Source organism: Pieris rapae, chromosome 15 (assembly GCF_905147795.1).
Source record: "Pieris rapae chromosome 15, ilPieRapa1.1, whole genome shotgun sequence".
Classification (NCBI taxonomy): domain Eukaryota; kingdom Metazoa; phylum Arthropoda; class Insecta; order Lepidoptera; family Pieridae; genus Pieris; species Pieris rapae.
Genome location: NC_059523.1, coordinates 5,209,642 through 5,225,485, shown reverse-complemented (window position 1 = coordinate 5,225,485; position 15,844 = coordinate 5,209,642). Strand labels below are relative to the sequence as shown.

The window sequence follows — 15,844 nt, the reverse complement described above, 5'->3', positions numbered from 1 at the left end:
GAAAATAAAATATGTGGGTCTCTATTCCAGTTTTCGTCAGCAAAGACTTACAGCCTTCTATTTTTCTGCGCCAGGAAAACCATGTGAAGCCGTATGAAAAAGACTTTTTCATCGCCTAGGTGATTTTACAGCTATGTGTAACGACACCGGCGAGATCGGTGGAGCCGGCAGTCAGTTGCAACGCGAGCAGTGTACAGAGAAAATTATCTACCAAAACGTGGAAGTTGTGAGCACAGATACGAATTGTTTAAGTGTTTAAGACGTTTCTCTTACCTGCAGTATAAGCTTAACCTACAAACTTTTATTATATGGTGTATTACGCGCACCTATAACGTTATAATTTTTTCATGTGTTAAATATTTCTACGGGAATCGAACCCATTGCTTCCACCGCTATCTGTATCTTTTTTTAAGTTATTGTAATATCGAACAAATTAAAATAATATAAAATAAAAAAGAGAAGAGGTACACAGAATATATTATATTTGTGTGTTTCAAAAATAGTATTTTATTTTACAATCTTACATTTGCAATTAATAATGCTAAAAACGTACCCATTAGACATTATTACTTTTTTTCGACATATAAAACCAGTACTTGAAAGGTAAGGAAAGAATCTTTAGTACATTTTTTGTAATTGTATTTTTTAGTGTCAAACATCTGCATTTCTAGGCTTAAGTCTGCAAAAAACTCGTCATATAACTCATCCGGGATCTTGAAAGGCACCACAGACATTAGTGCACCTGAAACATTGAATGAATTGTTCTTATCATAAATAATATTAAGGATTTTTTTTTATTTGAACCTAGATAGAAACTTAAGTCAAATCGGAAGGAAATGCAAGTGAATCGTGTATAGACGTATACCCAGATACTACAGTTACCAAATCCGCTGTCAGAGTTGCACGCGAGACGGTGTAGTGAGACTTAAAACATTCTCAATTATAGGTTTGATTGTACATACACAGCGTACAGTCGTGGTCTATGTTTGTTTTTAATTTTGCTAATACATGGGTAACACTGAAACTGTTTAGAACTGGCCAGTTAGAAACATTGCTTATGAAAACTTTTTTGAATTTCAATTTCAGAACTCTATGGTACCCTAATGTAGTATAATGCATTCATTTGTCATTTGTTTTTGTGAATTGGCGGCAAATCTTAAACTCTTGTTACACTTGAAAATAAACCTAGCGCGCGAAAATTTTCAGTCACTCATTTATTATGACTTTCATTGTGAGCTGATATAGGCTGTGATAATAAGCTATGATTGCAATTATACCAAATGATGCATTTCTTTATTAAGTCCCATCTCGTACCACTATTTATAATTAGTTTAACGAGTTAAAGCGTGGACGTAGCAATCTCAATGATAATGCGCGTGAAGGACGTCCTTTAACAGCAACTACTCATGACAGCATCAGTGCTGCCCGACGCATGCTATCAACAGATACTGGCAAGCCTAGGCATTGTATAAGTCAAGTACAAAAAATATTAGACGAACATTTAGGCGTCAAGAAGGTTTGTACCAGATATTCCCCATACTTTAACCGACGACCAGAAACACCTTTGCATGGACTGGTGTCACCAAATGTTACGCATCGGTAACAAAAGACAATCAGCTCAGTGTTACTAGTGTTGGTGCCTAAGTCTAAACCTAAATTTGACAAAGACGCTCTCGAATTTGATATCATGTTTGTCTGATTTCCCATTGGACAACAAAACCTACCTTTTAAATTCTCTTGATTTTCGTAGTTATGCACGATTAACTTGTGTTCTAATTTTTTTATAGTAAATCCAATTTTGCATAATAATTGTTCCATTTCTTTAAGGGAATCCTAAAAACAAATGTTTGTTTAGTAAAACAGTGTAATTTCAAGTTTGTTGATTAAGTAGTAGAATATATATAATATAGACATATTATTTATTACAAACATAACACACACATTAACACACAAAATAATAATAATCAAAGAGAAAAAATTAAATAAAAGACATAATGAGAGGTATATATATATATATTTTATATAGACCACGATTAATCATTACTTCGAATCTTTGTTTTACCTTTACAGCAAAATAGCGATAAAGGTTAAATTATGTACTCGTAAATGCAGCGGGGAACTGTCATCACTGAGGGTAAACCCCCCGGTTATGTCAAGCAGAGAAGAGAACTACTTGCATTTTAGAAAAAAACAAATTATCACTAAATATTTGATCATTAAGATGTTGCACATAATATTGTCTTTTATTAACATAACTTTTACACATTAAAAAAAAACACTTTTTTACGGACAATAGTTATGTATTATTGTATTTAAACTTATAATTATTTTGACATAATTTTAAATTTAAACCGACGTTTCACGTGCTTTACAGCGTGCGTGGTCATGGTGACTGAAGACAAAGGTGTTAAATGTCAAAAAGTATCACAGCTATAGAAAATGTTGTATTGTAATGTAGTATAAGTTTAAATACAATAATACATAACTATAATCCGTAAAAAAGTGTTTTCATTAAGGTGTTGTTTTAGAATTCTTAGTAAATTACATTATTTTAGGCATACCTGACTGTCATGGTATGGAGATATATATCTTTCAACGTCAGTAACCCATGGCTTCCATTTATCGACTTTAGCAAGGTTTCTGTATGCATCGAATAATGATAGTTTTTCTACGATAATCGCAAAACAACTTCCTTGGTCCCTAAGGATATCGTATATGTTCTGGAACACAGTTCTGTAAAATCAACATAAAATAAATATAACTAAATTGTGTATATAACTAAATGTTTCCGCAGAAAATATATTTATTTATTTATTTCAGAAATACACACATCATGTTTACAGCCTATGCCAATACGACAATGCTAAGCTTAAGCTCATTTCCATAACCTTGAATGAGGAACTTAAGAACGCCGTTGAAAACTGGTTCGACTCGTGTACGGAGTTTGTTTATGTCACTGAAAACTGAGTCTACCAACCAAAGGTATAAAATTCATAAAATATAGAGATACACACAAATATAGATACAAAATATAGATTAAAAATTTAAATTGCGATGTAACTTACTCTTGACGACGACACCAGTTCAAAGCAAAAAAGGAAATGACGTAGTGGAAACGTTCCCTTAGCTGATCGGGCAGCTCGCCCTCTATGTCAAGAGTAGTGAAATCAATACCTTCCGAAGCAAAGTGTTCATTTGCGAACCGTATCATAACTTCGCTTATGTCACAGCCTGTCATTTTCTTGCAAGTAGGAATTAATTCTTTGAATATTTTTGATGTCAGACTTCCATCGCCACAACCAATGTCTAGGATCGTTGAGTCCCTTTTCCAATTGATTATATTCTTATATTCTTCTAGATACTTCATTGAATAAGTCCTCTGAAGTACATTTGATTTATTGTACAATTTGACGTTAAGCATTGTTCGTGCGTGCTCGGACGTTTACAGCAAATTTCTGATAGCATTTGCTCTGCTTAGGCCTACCTGACCGCTAAGTAAAGGTTAGATGTTATCGGCAGAATAAAGGCGAATTCACATTAACCTGAACATTAAAACGAAATGGGATTATTTATGCATATTGTACTTGCGAGCCTGCTGGAAATGTCAGTGTCCATTTGCGGCGGACATTATCACTCATCTTCAGGTTAGCCTCTTTCCCGTTTGATGTTCTATAAAAAATATTTTTTGATACAAAATTAAGACCGTTAGCGCGAATTATCATGTACCTAAACATATTAAAGTCAAATTCAAAAATCATTTATTCATCTAAGTAACATAATGTACACTTATGAACGTCAAAAAAAAGAAATATTCATTAAATGCTTCTAATGTTATATTTACTGCCAGTTCTCAAATCAAGGGCGTAGAACGGAAGAGAAGAACTTACAATAAACTCTGCAGTACTCTTTTTAATCGCAAAGTTTTTTTATTATGCTAATATAGAAAGCTGAGAAATTAAGTAAAAAAAATGAAGATATGTATTATTGTAAACTTATAATTATTTATATATGCCATTTTGTTGAAAACACTGTAATTAATTGCGTTGGAAAGAATTACTCGTTTTATGCAGCCTTGCGGTTGGTGCGCTAATTGTATCTTACTTACGAATACTATAGGTAATTATGGCAGCTATTTTTTTATTTTAAAGATATCTATATTTTTCGACACATACAATATATTCTCATAAATGTATAGACTTGCCAAATATGTAATATGTAATTCTTAAAACTACTTCTGAATCCTGTTAGCGCACTTTCGCAGTACAAATTTCGATTTCATATCAGCTGCATTACCCTAAAGAATAACACAATATGACATAATACTATGAAATAAACGAGCTTTACTATATTTTCGTCAGTAAGACCGTGTAAATTTGTCACCGCGAATGCTGCAGAACTTCTTATTCGAAAGACCTTCTATGTGTAGGCCACGGCCCACTGGAGTTTTCTATCTAAAGTAATTCCCAAGAACACGGTATTATCAATAAAGGCTATTTTCTCATATTAAATAAATTTTTTTTAATATTTATTTAATATGTAATGTACTTTTACATTTGTAGTTACTTTAATACCTTTTATATACATTTAAACAAATTTCCATTTTAATCCAATTCTGGTGCATAATTCAGATACATTTTACATTATATAAAATATATAATGTAAAATGTATCTGAATAAAGGCTATTATTATTATTAATACCTTTTATCGTCTTTTCCTTTAGCTTAAGATCCTTATCTAATCTTGAGCTTTTTCTTGAGCTTGAGTCCCGGCTTATGCTTTACACTTTCCGTTTTTTTAGAATACATATTTAGCATGTTTGTATATTTGTCATACGAACATGCCGACATGTCTTAGACCCAAAAATTCGACGACTTGTGTCAGGCACTGGAGGCTGATCGACTACTTGCCTATTAGATTTAAAAATGATCATGAAACAGATTCAGAAATCTCAGGACCTAAAGAGGTTGTAGCGCCACTGATTTTTTTTGTATATTTATTATTATCATACTTGTGCAGATTTTTAGTTATTTTATATTATTTGGTATTTATCTCAATCGCGGTACACATCAATAACCTAACTTGTGACCTACGATAAAAATATTTTGATAATTTTTCAAGTGTCTTTGTGAATTTTAGTTTTTTGTTTATTTAAAGACCGGGATTTTACTAAAACATTTTTAAATTAGGTCACAAGTTAAGTTATTGAAGTGTACCGCGTTAGAGATAAATGCTATCGATATAAACACTCTGGGATTAAGATATTTTTTTATTACACAACAGGGGGCAAACAGGCTCCTGCTCGGGCACAGCTGATATTAAGCGATACCACCGTCGATGGACTCGCAAGTGCGTTGGCGGCCTTATAAGAATTGCTACGCTCTCTTGTTAAAAGTCGAATTGGTTGGAAAATACTTGAATGGACAGCTGGTTCCACATACCTAATGACGGTGTGCGCCAGAAACTGCTTTGAAAATGCTTACTTGTGGAACGATGGACACTGGTACTTTGTATTCTGCCTTGTCGTCCGATGATGCAACTCAGCTGCGAATTTTATTCGAATAATACCTCAAAAACCAAATACTAAAAATAAGAAAATAAAATGTGAGCGTCTTGGGACGCCCGACAGAAGTGATACCTTAAAATAATCTAAAACTTTCCACACACACTACACACTGAGTAGAGAGAAGGGAAAGCGTCTGGCCAATATACGGCACGCGCTGTGAGATAGAGTGAGAGAGGAGTAGCCTGGTACCGCTGCTGGATGCGTGAGAAGGGAAAGAAAAGCTAGAGTAGCTCGCTATCTCGCTAGTTTACCCGCCCATAAGAACTAAATAAACATCAGCATAAACATGACAATAATAAATTTACAAACACCAAAGAAACTATGAAAACGCAAACACCAAGAAATCAGATGTATCTATTGATATTTGTACTAGTATAATTTAAAGAAGTCTTAACATATTTATAACAATGTTACAGGAAATTGAATTACAACTATTTCTCTTACAACAACAATAACAAAATATCTTTATTCATAGCGTAGCGTAGAGCGGGCAAGAAGAACTGGCAAGAAACTATCCGTCACTCTATTCAATCGCCATGTTTTTAATACAAATAAAATAAAGACTAAACTCAACTAAAATCTGTAATAACACTGAAATTGGCCTACAGATTGTACAAAGTTTTTAGGTATTTGGGTGGACAGCCCAGCCAAGATATCTTTAAGCCGACTTCATCATAAAATAAATAAGATTGTGAATTAAAAAAAAAAAAGTAATTGTATCTCTTTTTCTAATACTTGGGTGAGATTGTAGTATTTATTTGACTAGATCTTGAACTACAATTGGAGTTTTTACTCGGTTACCAAAATTTGTGGAATGTAAACAATATATTTCTAATTTCAGTTACCATACGACATTTATAATATAAATATATAATAACGATAACAATGATAGTAATAATTCTATTACAATTAATGAAATTCTATAATAATAACAGTAGTAATAAGGTAGAATTAAATAATTGTATTATTCCTATTAATGTCTATCATAATAAAAGCGTTTTGTTAAACTTTATCTAATTCAACTGTATTTAACCAATTTCTGTAAAGTTGCATATAGTAGACCATTTTACGAAAAATAAGGTCTTAAAGAAGTTTCACTTCTTATGTGTGTACACCAGTACACGCACACATTTTTACTATTATCTATAAGCCGACTTAATCATAAAATAAATAAGATTAAAAACAAAACATTAGCGAAACCTCACGTTGTATTCACGCTTGCTGTAATTAAAAATAAATCAGTGGCGCTTCAACCTTTTTAAGTCTTGATTTCTTAATCTGTTTCATGATCATTTTTAAACGATGTTTTCCTTCACCGTTCGAGCAAATGTTAAATGCGCACATAGACAGAAAGTCCATTGGTGCAAGCCCGGGGATCGAACCTACGACCTCAGGTATGGGAGTCGCACGCTGAAGCCACTACACCAACACTGCTCACTGCTGTAAATTACTATGTGGTAATTTATATAAAACCGATCTTGGGGAATTCCCCGTAAGCAAAATCAGCACGAAAGTTTGTACTATTGTATATATATTGATTTTGAAACCTTGGTACAAAAGTCGGAGATATAATCGCTGTCAGGATTTGCTAAATACCATACCATATAAAACATTACCCTTTAGAAAAAAAACTTTGCATGCGACTCATTACCGCCACAATATAATATTGGATATTCCAATATTATATTATGGATAGTCATGTGGCCAAGTGCCAGAAAAAAAATTACACATAAACACATATACATTATTTTTTAATATATAGAACAAACACGTTAAAGTTATGAATCCAATCACTAGTAGACTTTTTATATTTGTAAACTTCAAAATCAATTCTTTGCATTTCTTCAAAAAGTTCAGTCAAAAATTCGTCGAATATATCTGCAGGGATCTTGAATGGAGTTAAGGCCTTTATCGCTTCTGTAAAATGGAAAATTAAGTTATTGCCATATTCTATACAGTATATTCTCTACAAAATTGGGCAATTTTAATTATTGAGTACGTCGTAGATCACAACAAGAAATAGTTTTAAAAAATGGCATGGCACTGAAAACCAAATTATTTAACACTTGTATTTACCATTAGATTAGATGTCAAACTTGGCCTACATAAAAAACATCACGAGGTGTTCCCAGGCGGTCACCCATCCAAGTACTGACCTCGCCCGACGTTGCTTAACTTCGATGATCGGTCAAGAACCGGTGTATTACAACAACTATAGCAAAAAGTGTCGTGGCAACTTTTCGTGAGATTTTTTTCCGTCTAGCCCCCTTACACAACGCGCGATAAGGAACTTCGTTCCAATAAATAAGATCCATAGGCAGTCATAAACGTCCATTTATAATATTATAGGTATAATATAATTTGTGTTCTACTATTAATAATTTCATACATGTTTGTATACAACGTATACATCGTATCGCCTGGTAAAAGTTCTACTGAAGTTCCCCACCGTTCGTAAAGCAGTTTGTTAATTCAAATGTCTTCTAAATAAGAAACATCTGTACCTCATAGATACAAATTGTATCCATGTATTCATCTTTAATAATCTTATAGGAAATTAAACCTTATGTTAGACAGTAAAATTTTCTATCGGGCATAAACACAAATTTAGAGCATTTTTCTCTTGTAATAACTTACCCTGAAATAGTTCGGAACTTTCATACTCAAAAGAAAGACGTTTGTACTGTATTTCAATATATGAAAATCCGATTTTATCTAACATTTCTCTCAGTTGCTGCTCGGGATTCTGGAAAATTAAAAATGCTATAAAAATTATGGGCAGTGTTGGCCTAGTCGCTTCAGCGTGCGACTCATGAGAGCCCTGAGGTCGTAGGTTCGATCCCCGGCTGTGCACCAATCAAGTTTATTTCTATGTGCGCATTTAACATTTGCTCGAACGGTGAAGGAAAGCATCGTGAGGAAACCGACATGTCTTAGATCCAAAAAGTCAACGACGTTTGTCAGGCACTAGAGGCTGATCACCTATTTGCTATTAGATTTAAAAATGATAAACGTAATATGAAGCCGTTACGGATTCATAAATCTGAGGCCAAGACCTAAAGAGGTTGTAGCGCCACTGATTTATTTTTATTTTAGTTATAAAAATTATGACAAAAGGTTCTGTGAGATTTTATACATACTATAAAAAAACTTAAAAAAATGTTCTTTAAATAGTGTTTGTGAACAGTTTTGGTAAGCAATTAAATCATTTAGAAGTGGTACTTTATCTGTTACAGTTGAAAACATAATGTATTTAAATTAAATAATTATTACCGAGCTGTCGTGGTAAGGTGAGATAATTTTTTCCGCATCCTTAAGCCATGTCTTCCATTTTTTTCTTTTGGCCAGTTCTCTTATTGCGTCGTAGAAGACTGCCTGCCCTACGAATGTTGCCAGACAGTCACCACCATCCTGCAGAAGATTATAGATATTCCGAAACGCATTTCTGAAAGCGAATTTAATATAGTTAAATAACAGTAAAATTAATATTGCGCCTGGATTAAAAAAAATATTTTAGGTGCCTATATTGCTGACGAATAATGTTACATTGTGAAAGCATTATACACCGAACCAGCAGTTTTTGAGTAAATTCATAAAATACATCTTTATGTTTATTATATTATAATATATTTATCATTTTCTAAGACATTGCTAATTGAGGAGATTATATTTGGCAATATAATGACAATAATCTCTCTAAATTATATATTTAGTACACACCGCGTGTACATCATTAATAAAATTAGGTAATAAATATTACGGATTAACAAATATTTAAGAATTAATTTGTTTAAAACAACGTTAGTTCAATGCAATCTAATCGGGGAGAAATTTAATCACCTGCTGAAAATTGTTAAATAAGGAGTAAGTAGTAAGGAGTACTCTTCATTTTAAATCAAAATTCACGCCGATATAACTATGGACACAAACTACTTCATTATAATTGCATATATCTCTATACAGAATATGTTTTAATTATTATCAATAAAAAAAAATTGAAAATCGTTTAAATATTCGGCCATGTGAAGAATGCTTAATTTTCTGCGAGTTGATATTCCAAGAACACGACAAAAAAAGGAATTTTAATATCATTTTCAGGTCCATTACACTGCTCCTTAGAGGTCGGTAAGAGTATAAATATAAAATGGCGGCAAATTCGAAGCGCGAGTAAAATTCTTTTTAAAAAGGCATACTTTGTTTCTAATAGAGTACAATTTGTCATCAATACGAGGTGGAAGTTCCCCATGGTCTTCTTGCACTTCACAAACCGGCTTTACTCATTTATATTTACCTCGAACGGTAAACAATTATATCATCAAAATATGTTTTTGTAAATTTCCGTTGAAAATAAGTTTACCACTGTTTGTATGAATACTTGAAAGCCATTCGAAATAAATATTAAATTTAACATTTACGAATTATTTTATTTAAAAAAAAATAAAAAGCGTTCGTTGCAAGTCTCCTTAAAAAATATGAGTGAATATAAAATTTTAATCAAGACAACAATAATCCAAAAGCAAATTTAATGCCACATTATTATATATTCTCACAACATTTAACTGTTAAATAATCTGGTATTTTTTTAAACGTTTTAAAAATTGTTTAGGTTACTTACTCTTGCATTTTGACCCAATGTAAAACAAAGAACGAGAAGGCATGATGAAAGCGTTCCCGTAACTCATCCGGCAGATCACCTGCTATATCACAAACCATAAACTGGAGACTTTCTGAAGAATAATGTTCATTTGCAAAGCGAATCATGTCGTCGCTTACATCGCACCCTATTACATTCTTACAATACGGGATAGATTTTTGAATTACATTCGCTGTTACACTCCCATCACCGCAGCCAATATCAAATACTGATGAATTCTTTTTCCACTGAATAACATCGTAATATTCCTTTAAATATTGTAAAGCTCCGGTCTTCTGTTGAATATTTGATTTATTATATAGGCCGGCGTTGTTCATTTTGTTTGTCTTCTTGTGTTGAACTAAGACGGAAATGAGTTAAAAGCGCTTTGCGGTGTAAAGTCGATAACATACCTTTTTATACCTCCGTCCGTATAGATAATTTAAAATGGCCAAAGAATTGTGAGGATTTTTATTAATTGTTTGAAAGAACAAAAACTTTATAATGGTTTGCGTCAGGGTTTTTTTTTGTACGTCTCGGTTACGAAATATTAATTAACCATACGCATATTGTTTTGTATGACGTCAATGTTTCACTTTCCTTTTAATTTATGTGTGTTCTATAAATTTTGAAAGGGTATTTCGATTAAATGGATTTTATAATTATTTATAGTTTTGTGGATATAAATAGTTATTAAAAACACTTTGGCACTTTCGGGCTTTCTTGTTCACTAATAGGCAAAACAACACACAACGATAAAAATATAAGATAGAAGTATAGGACTTTGTTTTATAAGAATATACGTGGTTCGTGGTGCGGGTCCGAGTTAACACTGAGATTGAGAAATGAGAAAATCCATGATCGTAAACCGTAAGATTTTTTTTGTCATACTTCTAAATCTGGTTTAGCAGTATGACAAAATACCTCATACGTAGTCAGTCTCCTCATACTTGCAGTCATGGCATAATATAATAGTATTATTACTATTGACAAATCTATGAAGCCAGATAGATATACACATGTTATCATAATGTAGCCAGATAATAATGCATTAATTTCAAAAACATAAAAGAACTGTAGCAATTAAATTAAATCAGGAATCAGAATCAATCAGATGAGCATTCTAGGTACTCATGCTCTTGACCAATAAAAAAATGAGTGCGTGAAGTAGGGTAGGTAGTTAAAAAGTAAAATTTCTTGTATGTGCAATTTTACAGAAATTGGTTAAATAAATTACGTTTAAGTTTATCAAAAGGCTTTTAATATCATATTCATGAATACAAATAATACAAATATTTCATTTTACCTTATTACTACTAAGATTATCACAGAACTCCTGTAATTCTAATTGAATTAAATTAGTAGCGAAATAAAACAAATATATTTTATTTATTCTCATTTATTTACAAACTACAGTATGTGAGAACTGTCACAATATAGAACAAGTGCTCTTTAAAATAAAATTAAAATATTATTTTAATTACTTTAATTTTATTTTAAAGTTAGTTAAAAATATCGTCGCAGTTAAAATGCAATAATATTATACAGTTTGGTAATGTAAGAAAAATCACTAGTGGATTGTCATTGCTTTGTGTATTCGATTTATTAAATAAATAATATTTCGACAATTAGATTGAGTTTTTACAGAATTTCATTAATTGTAATGGAATGATTACTATCATTTTTATCGTTATTATGTATTTTTGTTATTAATCACTTCGAATAACCGTGGTAGGGACTATAAAAAGATGGCGTGTAACCGAAAAATGTGATGCGTAACGTAAAAATGTGACGGTATTTTTTTTACAACGCCGATAAACTTATAACAATTAACTAACTAATCTTTTCCCGTAGAGGTCTGATTTTGTATTGCATCAGTCCAGCTATCGTTCTGTTTGCCGCATTCGGTTGCACAAGTTTTACATTACCGAATCTGACATTTTGACTACAAGGTATACATTAAAATAATTATCTGATTCCTAGAAGAATTTTAGACCACCAAAACGCTTGTAGATGCGCTTCTCATGCAATGCAAATGCAATCTCATTTTGGCTTGTTAGCTGATGATTTCATACAATACACAATTGGCTTAGTGTCACAATCTTTTTTCTCTTTTTGCATCAATTCCCCACTCTAGCAAGGACATCGGAGGGCTACCTCTACAAGGCAACGCCAAAGGCAATGCAAATGACCTATTACTACTCTGTTATTGATCTGTTATTTACGCGTTTTCCTCACATCCCTTCTCATTGTCGCGACAATAGGCTAAAAGTAAACGCGGTCCTATTAAGTACACATTCTTCTATTTGCATTATATACATTACAATGTTGCAAACAAATGTTTTACTTTACATGAATATTTATTACTAACTAGCGGCTCGTCCCGGCTTCGGGGGTGTTCATTTATTTCTTAAACATTTTTCTAGAAATTGATATGTTCTTTAATACAGTGGAACATTTTTTTATACCATCAATAGCTAGTTTTCGCAGCGCATGCGATTTTTTTACACCTTGGGTAACATTATTGCAGTTTTAGTACAGATGCTTATATTTAAATAGCCTATATGAATCAGTGATAATGTGGCACCCAAATGGTGAAAGAATTTTTAAAATCGGTCTAGTACTTTTTGAGCCATTTCGTTACAAACATACTTGTACAAATCTTTCCTCAATGTGTAATAATATTAGTATAGATAGACATAGATTTTAATACACAAACCTACAATCAAGTTTGATTAGACATCTGGGTCAAGATCAATATTATTATACAAGGCTTTGTTGGCATTGAATAGATTACGATTCATTGAATCCCTTTGAATACAACATCATTTATTGATATTAATTATTGCTTAATATATTTACAATGCAGAATATACAGATTTGCGGCTTAAAAAAATTGTCTTAATCCACCTAAGGCTTAAAAGATTTAAATTTTTGCATACTTAGGGTATTAGATTCATAGCGATAATTCAGTTTTGTATGAATGTACAAAGCCTATATGTATACATAAAATATTTTCCCACGTGACATATATTTATGAACGTATATTGTACACCAATCTAGCCTGTTCTAACCTTGGCCCTGTAATGGATTTTCTGTCTTCAATTTCTGACTATTTTGGTGCTGGAAAATCCGGCGTGACTTAGATAAAAATAAATGTGTGACGTCATGTGTCAGGCACAGAAGTAAGACCTTTTAGATAAAACAAATGATCACGAAACAGCTGTATCAATTTGAGGCCATGATCTATAAAAGTTGTTTACTGTTATTTTAAATCTCGTACCGTAGACTATGATAGTTGTTACCTTGCGTAGTATATTTAAGGCTGTTTACATGCTAGGCTTTTTTGTATAACATTGTGAGTTGGTATTTGCCTAATCTAGAACGGTTTGATTCCCGCCAAAACAATTATTTAGGCTAATATATATTAAGAAAAGTATTTTTTTATATGTAGTTTATTTAGAAATTCCATGTAAAAGGTAACTGTGTACTTATTATAATGTTGATTATTTCTGAAGGTTATCTTTTTGACTTTTACAAATGTTTTTAATTAATTTTACATAAGAAAGTGACTAATTTACATAATAAAAATACTTTAGAACTTCAAATGACGTAATAAAGTATATATTATAGAAGAAGATATATGAACCGTCCTAACTGGCATGATAATTTTATGAGCTACATAATAAATCTACATACATAAAAAAAAATTATTGTTTCATTTGCATTCTAATTATGTCAGTAATGATAACAATCTGAAACAACGTCTCGTCATAAAATAATTACGTGTTTGTCAAAAAAAAAACTTACTCATACTTTGACATATGTACTTTATCTTACTCGTATTATAAAACATGGCTGATTGAACGCGCGATATCTCAGGAACTACTGGTTCGAATTATAACCTATTTATCTAGGGAGGTAATAAGCTAACATTAAGAACTCCTTTTGAGAACAATCGTTTAAAAAAAAATAGGTTTATTTTGGAACATAGGATCATCAAGGTATCACCTATTCTACGTCATTAAATTTGAACCTGTATCCCTACTCATTTAGGACCTACATAAAAGATGAATGTTCCTTAAAATCTATTTTACATACGGTATTTGTTTATTTTTTTATTTACGGGTTAAGACTGCGCTATCTATTGCAAGCCCCACTTCAATGTTGAGTTCAAGACATCTGAGTAACGAATATTGAAAGAACTAAACTCTTGGTCTTGACTTCACACTTTTGTATGTGATCGATTTTATCTTAATAACTAATTAAAAGTACGTGATCAGCCTTCAGTGTTATGACGCACTTCATATGTTTTGGGTCTAAGTCATGCTGGTCTTAGGATGTTTTCGTATCATGTACAAGCATGTATTAAATATAAAGAAAAGTTATAGAACTTCGATGCACAGTCGTGATTCGAACCCACGACCTTACGGTTTAGAATCCCATGTTCAAGTTTGCAGGCTATATCTCAAATACATAGGACACCATCGGTCATATTATGGTCATCAGTATTAGTAGGAATCATTTATAAATATGAGTAAGGCTTACTCAAATAATTAGGTCTATTCATAAAACCGTACTAAATTCTGTAGCGTTACTTATTACGTATTACCTTAGAATAGTAGTATTTCGGATACCATTATAAATATATAAAAAAAAAAAAAAACCAGAAAGGTTGAAGAATGGATCAATCATTTGAACGTTTTTCGATTGAAACCACCCAATTTAGTTATGGACATGAAGTGGTCAGGCTACGTTTTGTAGTATCGTATTAATTATTTTCTACTAGTTGCACTCGTAAACTTCGTCTCATATTAATACGATTTTTTAAACTTAGTATTTTTATGCCATAAAAACCTTCAGAATAATATCTATAAAAAAATTATTTATATAGATTTAATTGCAGCTTTAATAAATATTTAATTATATTGTTCACCTTTTTGAAGGAATACCAACACGTATTAGTATTATAGATGTAATATTAATAATTATTGATTTATTCCAAGAATATGGTACAAAATGTTAAGGTGGTACAATCGTAAATCGTTCGCATATTCTGCCACACACAGTGGCGCGTAAATTTATCTTAATTTACATGTTACATTATTAGCCAAAGTCAATTATTTTAATATCTGTATCGTACATAATATACTTTATTTAATTTGTATCAATTGCAGTGTCTCACGCAAATAATCATTTATTAAATATTAATTTTTTTCCAAAAGTAATGCACTAAGTCGTTTGTAACATATAACCCGTTGATTGCGGTGGAATAAAACAAATACATGTAAACAATATTGCAGTGTATATATATTGTATTTACAAAATTGACATATTGTATCTCCCAGTACTTTATCCTTAAATAAATTTAAAACCCAGATTAGACTCATACAAACTCTACATGTTTTATAGTTCGAAGCATCCTCAAATATAAATTTAAAATGACTTTAATTTAAATTGCATGTTACGATTTGCACAATTTGTTTTCATTTTATTTGAACATGTTCAAATTTAAGCTGGGCCATAAATTTGCGCCTGATTAAGAATATCAAGCAAGCACGGCTTTTCGTGATATTGAGAAAACATTATCTGACATAAAGACGCTCTCTTTTTATTGTTTTATAAGATTTTATACAAGATGAGAATA

At 31.7% G+C, this 15,844-nt stretch overlaps 2 protein-coding genes across 3 annotated transcripts; both read right to left on the bottom strand.

Annotated features, from left to right (window-relative positions):
* Window positions 1-488: 488 nt before the first annotated feature.
* Window positions 489-3,475, bottom strand: LOC110992276 (juvenile hormone acid O-methyltransferase-like). The gene is made up of 4 exons (XM_022258030.2): window positions 3,066-3,475; window positions 2,562-2,733; window positions 1,725-1,833; window positions 489-742 (listed from the first exon to the last, which is right to left on the bottom strand). Exons 1-4 carry the CDS (start codon window positions 3,419-3,421, stop codon window positions 567-569), a joined length of 813 nt encoding a protein of 270 aa, XP_022113722.2. The 5' UTR covers window positions 3,422-3,475; the 3' UTR covers window positions 489-566.
* Window positions 3,476-7,298: 3,823 nt separating this feature from the next.
* Window positions 7,299-11,015, bottom strand: LOC110992253 (juvenile hormone acid O-methyltransferase-like). 2 transcript variants are annotated; one of them, XM_045631383.1, is made up of 5 exons: window positions 10,611-11,015; window positions 10,180-10,258; window positions 8,838-9,009; window positions 8,202-8,310; window positions 7,299-7,481 (listed from the first exon to the last, which is right to left on the bottom strand). In XM_045631383.1, the coding sequence occupies exons 2-5, from the start codon at window positions 10,185-10,187 to the stop codon at window positions 7,309-7,311; spliced, it is 462 nt and encodes a 153-aa protein (XP_045487339.1). In that variant the 5' UTR covers window positions 10,188-10,258; window positions 10,611-11,015; the 3' UTR covers window positions 7,299-7,308. The 2 variants fall into 2 exon arrangements, with proteins under 2 accessions (XP_045487339.1, XP_022113682.2); XM_022257990.2 differs by lacking the exon at window positions 10,611-11,015 and having other exon boundaries at window positions 10,180-10,591.
* Between the last annotated feature and the right edge of the window lie 4,829 nt (window positions 11,016-15,844).